Source organism: Coregonus clupeaformis, chromosome 21 (genome assembly GCF_020615455.1).
Source record: "Coregonus clupeaformis isolate EN_2021a chromosome 21, ASM2061545v1, whole genome shotgun sequence".
Classification (NCBI taxonomy): domain Eukaryota; kingdom Metazoa; phylum Chordata; class Actinopteri; order Salmoniformes; family Salmonidae; genus Coregonus; species Coregonus clupeaformis.
In genome coordinates, this window is record NC_059212.1 from 50882520 (window position 1) to 50891397 (window position 8878).

Sequence of the window (8878 nt, forward strand, 5' to 3'; positions counted from 1 at the left end):
ACAGGGCAGAGTTCCATATATGACTGTGGCTGCCAAGAAGGTGGTCATTGAAGTAGAGGGCATGCCAGGTGGGATAGTTTAAAAAAAGCCTATGGCATGGACCAACTATCTGCCATTTTGGAGGCAGGCAGTGGCATCAAGTTCACAATAAGTAAGATGCAATGCTCTCTACAATGTTTCAATGCAGAATTGTAATGTCTTAGGGTCATGAGATGAACAACATTGACATGTACAGTACAGGCAGTGATTTGACCCATTACTTTAGACAATGAGTACAATCTCTTTGAACAGATACCAATTGTGGCCACTGCTCTCACTTAGGTCAACGTTGGGCTTTGCTATGTATGGCCACCCACCACTTGTTATTGTTTTTTTCTGGGTCAATGTGTCTGCTGATTATGAAAAGATGGAGCAATTGTTTGATTTTAGAATATATCTTTGCAGCTGTGGGAGGTGCTGGGCCTAGAGCTGGAGCTGGAGATGGGCCTGAGTGAAGCCTATAGTTGGTGCTGGGCCTGGGCTTTTAACTGGAGGTTGGGCTAGTGCTGGGCCTAGAGTTGGGCCTGGGGCTGGAGGTTGGGTTAGGGGAGGGGCTAGGGTTAGGGGAGGGTCTAGGGTTGGAGTTGGAGCTGAGGTTGGAGCTGAGGCTGGAGCTGGAGGTTAGGCTGGAGCTGGAGGTTAGGCTGGGGCTGGAGCTGGAGGTTAGGCTGAGGCTGGAGCTGGAGGTTAGGCTGGGGCTGGAGCTGGAGCTGGAGGTTGGGCTGAGGCTGGAGCTGGAGGTTGGGCTGGGCTGGGCTGGGGATGGAGCTGGAGGTTGGGCTGAGGCTGGAGCTGGAGGTTGGGCTGGGGCTGGAGCTGGAGGTTGGGCTGGTGCTGGAGGTTGGGTTGGGCTGAGGCTGGAGCTGGAGGTTGGGCTGGGGCTGGAGCTGGAGGTTGGGCTGGGGCTGGAGCTGGAGGTTGGGCTGCACCAGGACCTGTGTCTAATTCCCCAGAGGTTGGTAATAATATATGCATGTACACTGAGTGTACAAAACATTAAGGACACCTGCTCTTTTCATTACAGACTGACCAGGTGAATCCAGTTGAACGCTATGATCCCTTATTGATGTCACTTGTTAAATCCACTTCAATCAGTGTAGATGAGGGGGAGGAGACAGGTTAACCCTCTAGTGTCGATTGACATATCTAAGTTACATAACAAAAAAATCCCCATCAAAACCTGTCAGCTTAAACTAGATACAATTTTTGTTGTTGTTGTTGCATTGGATAAGTCTCAATCCACCACATCCGCCAGTGTCCCACTTCTGCATCTGCGGTGAAAGGTGGCAGAGCTAGAGCGGTGTTTGTCAGACCATGACGCATCCCGAAAATCGGTCTTCTCACGTAAACGTCTGTAGTGTCCGAACGGTTTGGCCTACAAACTATTTTACCACTCTATGGAAAGGGGAGACTCTCACGAACACAATGATGTTCTTTTGCTCTACGACCCCCACAAGTGTCACGGGACTCGTCTGAAGGTAACTGGTACCGGTTTAAAAAACCAAATGGAAGTATGAAGGTAGTTTTGTTCCTACCCCAAAAAAGGGGTTAAATATGTGTAAAAAACAACAAAATATTTGTTTATATGTCCTTTTTGCCATTTATGAATGTGTTATTCAATGTGTTTCTATGGGCTACAATGTCTTAGACTTGAAATAATTAAAGAAGGATTTTTAAGCCTTGAGACAATCGAGACATGGATTGTGTATGTGTGCCATTCAGAGGATGGATGGGCAAGAAAAAATATTTAAGTGCCTTTGAACGTGGTATGGTAGTAGGTGCCAATCACACTGGTTTGTATCAAGAACTGCAACGCTGCTGGGTTTTTCACGCTCAACAGTTTCCTGTGTGTATAAAGAATGGTCCACCACCCAAAGGACATCCAGCCAACTTGACACAACTGTGGGAAGCATTGGAGTCAACATGGGCCAGCATCCCTGTGGAACGCTTTCGACAACTTGTACAGACTGTAAGCCCTTGCTAAGTCTCATTGAGCTCACTGGCTGTAGGTGCTGATGTGTAGATTGTGCAATCAAAAGCGTTCATAGTCATTTTAGGTTCTTATAAGACAAGTGGAAAATCACTGTCAGAGAGGATTTTGTATTTATTAGGATCCCCTTGGCAGCAGCTACTCTTCCTGGGGTCCAAAGAGGGTTAAACCCATAGAAATAGAATGAATAGAACGGGTTTGGACGCTCTAACCCTGGCAATTTGACAATCATACCCAAGAAGACTCAAGGCTGTAATCGCTGCCAAAGGTGCTTCAACAAAGTACTGAGTAAAAAGTCTGAATACTTATGTAAATGTCATATTTCATTATTTTGGTTGCAAAGATTTCTAAAAACCTATTTTTGCTTTGTCATTATCTGAATACTTTCCGAATGCACTGTATGTAGCGATCGATAGAGCAGCGGAATTACATTTGGGGTGAGTTGTCAGGCAATGTCTGATGTGGCTCATGCAGTGGAATGTATTTTTTGTAAATATCGTGCTCCTCTCCTCCTTCCAGGCCTTAGGGCAGGAAGAGGATTTGTGAAAGTTAAAAAATGCGCATTAAGTTTACAATGTAATAACTCACAGGCCTATCTGTTTCTCTCAATATGTGGCTCTCAGTAGAGTACCACAGTATAAGTCATAATACCCATAAAACCTAGAGGTCAAACAAGGAAATGGTTCCAATCGTTTTTCCACCATTCATTTTTCCCATACAGGATTTTAGAAACACTTAAAATAAGGGCTGTGTTTCGTGTAGGCTTACCCTGGCATGACGTTTTGATAACCGTGTAAATCTCTGTAGGACAAGGTGACTTTTATTAATATATTCACCTGTATTCCTCCCCCCCCCCCCCAAAAATAAAAAATAAATACTAATTCGCTGCTATTGTGTCTATCATTAAGAACTACAAATGCCATGATGATCTGGACGAGACTGCCAAATCGAGGCAAAGGTAAGAAACTCTGGATTAACCATCTAATGTTGGCTAAATTTAGTAAGGAATAAATTGGCAAAATGTCTTTAAATTGACAATTCTGTGAACTGTCTTGTACAAGTTTTAAATTGACACTATACCTGTTAGCAAAGGTGTCAGTTAGAGATGATGTGCAGGAGCTTGCAGTGAATTGTAGTCTTGCATGATGTCTACTTTGATGCTAATTTGCATTTTCGAATCTGAGAATAAATAGAGCTGAATAAATTGATAAAAGTCACCTTGTCCGAGAGAGATTTACATGGTTATCAAAACGTCACGTCAGGGTAAGCCTACACTAAACACAGCCCTTATTTTAAGTGTTTATAAAATCCCCTATGAGAAAAATGAACGGGGAAAAACAGTTGGAACCATTTCCCTGTTTGACCGCTAGGTTTTATTGGTATTATGACACCTCCACTGTGGGGCTCAATTTCTCAGGACTCTGGCCTTCCTCCCTTCTCCCCATGAAGCCAACCTGTTCTCAGAGCAAAACGTATATATATATATATATATATATATATATATATATATATATATATATTATCTGTGCCACTTAATTTGAAACCCCAGGACCAGGATGGCAGTGTGGCATCCTTCAATGCTCAGCGACCTGGGTGGCCAGAAGGAGGGGGTGACCAAAGGGGAAGACTGGGGACACAGACAGGTTGACAAGGCCGATTGTGACACCAGTTCTTACCAGATCTCAGAGGCACTCTCCAACCACTTCCACTACAGTAACGGGATCCTGCAGCCCAAACTACACTCCAACACCATCCTCCTACACCCCAAAGGACAGAGCATCTAGAAAGGGTGGAAGAAGTTGGTTGAAAAGGGAACTGCCCTCAGCTCCACCCTAACCCAATGGTCATGGAGGCCTGTTACTTATTCCAGTGAACTGAACTTGGATACAGTTGGACTGAAAAGTAAGCGTTTGGCAACCTCATGCTCACTTTCATTGCCATTTTTGTGGTTGACTTTGTCCTTTTTTACATCAGCATTGCCTTCTTGTGTCCCACTATGTAAACAATATTTACCAGCGGTTAGACATTTCCCAGCGAAGTAGAGATTAGACAAGATTGCAGCATCACTTGGTGTCAACTATAAACCCAGTCTTGTCTAAGCATATACACTGAACAAAAATAGAAACGCAACATGTTAAGTGTTGGTCCCATGTTTCATGAGCTGAAATAAAAGATCCCAGAAATGTTCCATACGCACAAAAATGTATTTCTCTCAAATGTTGTGTACAAATTTGTTTACATGGCTGTTAGTGAGCATTTCTCATTTGCCAAGATAATCCATCCACCTGACAGGTGTGGCATATCAAGAAGCTGATTAAAAAGCATGATCATTACACAGGTGCATCTTGGGCTGGGGACAATAGAAGGGCACTCTAAAATGTGCAGTTTGGTCACAACACAATGCCACAGATGTCTCAAGTTTTGAGGGAGTTTGCAATTGGCCTGCAGGAATGTCCAACAGAGCTGTTGCCAGATAATTGAATGTTAATTTCTCTACCGTAAGCCACATCCGATGTCGTTTTATAGAATTTGGCATTAAGTCCAACCGGCCTCACAACCGCAAACCACGTGTAACCATGCCAGCCCACGATCTCCACTTCCGGCTTCTTCACCTGCGGGATCATCTGAGACCAGCCACCCAGACAGCTGATGAAACTGTGGGTTTGCACAACTGAAGAATTTCTGCACAAACTGTCAGAAACCGTCTCAGGGAAGCTCATCTGTGTGCTCGTCGTCCTAACCAGGGTCTTGACCTCAATGCAGTTCAGCGTCGTAACCGACATCAGTGGGCAAATGCTCACCTTCGATGGCCACTGGCATGTTGGGAGAAGTGTGCTCTTCATGGATGAATGCCGGTTTCAACTGTACCGGGCAGATGGCAGACAGCGTGTATGGCATTGTGTGGGCGAGCAGTTAGCTGATGTGAACAGAGTGCCCCATGGTGGCGGTGGGGTTATGGTATGAGCAGGAATAAGATACGGACAACGAACACAGTTGCATTTTATCGATGGCAATTCGAATGCACAGAGATACCGTGACGAGATCCTGAGGCCCATTGTCGTGCCATTCATCTGCTGCCATCACCTCATGTTTCAGCATGATAATGCACGGCCCCATGTCGCAAGGATCTGTACACAATTTCTGGAAGCTGAAAATGTCCTAGTTCTTCCATGGCCTGCATACTCACCAGACATGTCACCAATTGAGCATATTTGGGATGCTCTGGATCGATGTGTACGACAGTGTTCCAGTTCCCACCAATATCCAGCAACTTCGCACAGCCATTGAAGAGGAGTGGGACAACATTCCACAGGCCACAACCAACAGCATGATCAACTTGAAATTGCTGCATGTTGCATTTATATTTTTTTTTACAGAAAATAGCCCTATTTGGTAAAAGACCAAGTCCATATGGCAAAAACTGCTCAAATAAGCCAAGAGAAACGACAGTCCATCATTACTTTAAGACATGGTCAGTCAATCCGGAAAATGTCAAGAACTTTGAAAGTTTCTTCAAGTGCAGTCGCAAAAACCATCAAGCGCTATGATGAAACTGGCTCTCGCGAGGACCGCCACAGGAATGGAAGATCCAGAGTTACTTCTGCTGCAGAGGATAAGTTCATTAGCGTTACCAGCCTCAAAAATTGCAGCCCAAATAAGTGTATTTCCCACCGTAAAGCATGGAGGAGGAGGTGTTACGGTGTGGGGGTGCTTTGCTGGTGACACTGTCTGTGATTTATTTAGAATTCAAGGCACACTTAACCAACATGGCTACCACAGAATTCTGCAGCGATACGCCATTGAATCTGGTTTGGGCTTAGTGGGACTATCATTTGTTTTTCAAAAGGACAATGACACAACACACCTCCAGGCTGTGTAAGGGCTATTTTACCAAGAAGGAGAGTGATGGAGTGCTGCATCAGATGACCTGGCCTCCAGAATCCCCCGACCTCAAACCAATTGAGATGGTTTGGGATGAGTCGGACCGCAGAGTGAAGGAAAAGCAGCCAACAAGTGCTCAGCATATGTGGGAACTCCTTCAAGACTGTTGGAAAAGCATTCCAGGTGAAGCTGCTTGAGAGAATGCCAAGAATGTGCAAAGATGTCATCAAGTCAAAGGGTAGCTATTTGAAGAATCTCAAATATAAAATATATTTTGATTTGTTTAACACTTTTTTGATTACTACATGATTCCATGTGTTATTTCAGAGTGTTGATGTTCTACAATGTAGAAAATAGTAAAAATTAAGAAAAACCCTTGAATGAGTAGGTGTGTCCAAAATTTTGACTGGTACTGTATACACACACACATATATATATATATATATACATACAAAGTTGAAGTCTACAACTTTTTTTCTGAGGTCTTGGCTGATTTATTTTGATTTTCCCATGATGTCAAGCAAAGAGGCACTGAGTTCGAAGGTAGGCCTTGAAATACATCCACAGGTACACCTCCAATTGATTCAAATGATGTCAATTAGCCTATCAGAAGCTTCTAAAGCCATGACATCATTTTCTGGAATTTTCCAAGCTGTTTAAAGGCACAGTCAACTTAGTGTATGTAAACTTCTAACCCACTGGAATTGTGATACAGTGAATTATAAGTGAAATAATCTGTCTGTAAACAATTGTTAGAAAAATTGCACAAAGTAGATGTCCTAACCGACTTGCCAAAACTATAGTTTGTTAACAACAAATTTGTGGAGTGGTTGAAAAACGAGTTTTAATGACTCCAACCTAAGTGTATGTAAACTTCCGACTTCAACTGTATATGAAAGGGCTCAAAGTTTGAGAGAATTCACGTTTATTCATAAAAAGGTATGCATTGACAAAAGCACGCCCATTGTAGTTTTTCTCTCCAGATGTTAGTGTCTGGCATAGTTCTACAAAAGAAAAAAATACGATGGAGATTTTCCTCTCGATAAGTGTTCCTTAAAAAGTGACAAGCAGGAGGCTGTAAACCTGCAACTTTGATCCCACTCTACAGTATATAAGCACCACTAGTGCAACAGTTGTGGTAGGGTCTCACTGCTCTCACTTTACAGAATGGGAAGACAAAAGCAACACACTGCTGCTTTCTGCAAGAGTGTCTTGATGTTCTTCTCATTAGAAAATGTTGATATGTCAATGAGGTTGTGTTTCACAATGTGTGGGGTGGGCCCCAGCTGGTTTCTCTAGGATGCTCTAAATTGTCTCGTCATGGTGATGGATTAGTAAACAGTTTGGTTTGTTCTGAGGCCCCTGTGTACTCGCTGGTGTGTGCGGAGATTACTCTGCTGAGCAAAACTCCTCCCGCACGTTACACAGCTGTACGGTTTCTCTCCCGTATGAATCCGCTGATGCATCTCCAGGTGACCGAACCGGTCAAAGCTCTTTCCACAGAAGGAGCAAACAAACCACTTCTCTCTTGCTGGGGTTCTCCTTGGGGATACTTTTGCTGAGAGAAAACCATTTGGGGCAAGCGAAAATACATTGTTTAGCCAAATGTTGGAATATGCTGCACCCTCATTGGCTAGCGTTTGTTTGCCTGACGGCGTTCTGGTAGTTGTCCCATCCTGCCTTCTCACTGGGTGCATGGTTTCTCTGTGCTGTGCCTGAACCAAATCTGTAGGGGTCCTTCTTCTGTCATTCCAAACAGACTGTGCTCGCATCTCTTCTTTCATAACTCTGTTAATGTCACCTATCTCTGACGATGGAATGATATCGAGACCCTCCACTGCACTTTGAATGAGCTGTATGTCTGTATCTTGATCTTGTGGATATTGTTTTGTACCAAAAATGCAATCTGGACCCTCCGAGTCACAGTTGCTCTCTGTTAAAGACACCCACAGTTGACTCTCTCTCTCATCCACATCAAACTCAGTTTCCTGATGATCTGGTCTCTCTGTGCCATGTTCACTTCCTGACGAATGTAGTGAAATAACATCATACTCCTCCTCTTGCTCCCTCTTCACTAACTCTAGTTCACTACCCTTCTCTCTGTGGCCAGACCTGTACTGTTCATCGAGCCCCTCTACTTCTTCTGCAGGTGGCTGTGGTCTATTTCGACCCAGTTGGTCATCATTCTCTCTGGCGTTCTGCTCAAATGGAGTCCTTTCACTAGCATCCTCATCAGACCCCTTGGACCCTGAAAGTGAAGGTTTCAATGAATTGAATTGTCAGAAGCATACCGGTATGTCTAAATCAACGTAAATCAAAGTTGAGAGAGCACTGAACAATTTAACAAAGTCAACAATAGAACTGAAACCTATCTACAGTAGTTAGGCATTGTGCTAAATGATTGTCAGTCATACTGCATTTGATATATTTTTGAAGAATTGACCCTTGAGTTGAGATTTACAGCAACACATTTCATAATTATATTTATATGAGTACAGTAAGCAGGAGCTGGCTCACCCTGTCCCTCATCCGTTCTGATGGAAGACGACGAGCATGTAGAAGAACAGCCTGCTTCTTGCGCTTTGGAACTCGTGGTTTGCCGATCGTTCTCCATAAACAATAATTGTCTTTTCAAGGTTTCAATTTCATTTTCTCTTCGGCACATTTCCAAGCGTAAAACAGCAAACCCATCATCGAACATTTTACTTATTTCTGCCACCGCAGCTTTGGCCAACACATCCATAACTGAGCTTAATTTGGTTTGTAAAGTAACACAATTAGTCATATTCTCCTGGAACAACATTTTACCTGAATAGTGTTGTGTTTCAAAACATAATTTTCAGTCGGAAAGACAAATAGTTCGCTAGCTACCACATTGATAGTTTTTACTTCCGCGAAAACAAACGGAGGGGAGGAAAGCGTGATCATATGATCTACGGTGTCCGTGGAGGATATACATAGACCGTG

General features: G+C 43.6%; 1 protein-coding gene across 1 annotated transcript; it reads right to left on the reverse strand.

The window, feature by feature from the left end:
* Positions 1-6746: 6746 nt before the first annotated feature.
* On the reverse strand, positions 6747-8817 carry LOC121534707 (zinc finger protein 436). The gene is made up of 2 exons (XM_041841289.2): positions 8429-8817; positions 6747-8159 (listed from the first exon to the last, which is right to left on the reverse strand). The coding sequence occupies exons 1-2, from the start codon at positions 8712-8714 to the stop codon at positions 7243-7245; spliced, it is 1203 nt and encodes a 400-aa protein (XP_041697223.1). The 5' UTR covers positions 8715-8817; the 3' UTR covers positions 6747-7242.
* Positions 8818-8878: the final 61 nt, after the last annotated feature.

Excerpts from the sequence above, each read along its gene's own strand:
- LOC121534707 (XM_041841289.2), bottom strand. The coding sequence starts at position 8,714 with ATGTTGTTCCAGGAGAATATGACTAATTGTGTTACTTTACAAACCAAA. Across the intron at positions 8,160-8,428 it reads CAGAACGGATGAGGGACAGG|GGTCCAAGGGGTCTGATGAG; the intron begins GTGAGCCAGCTC and ends CTTCACTTTCAG.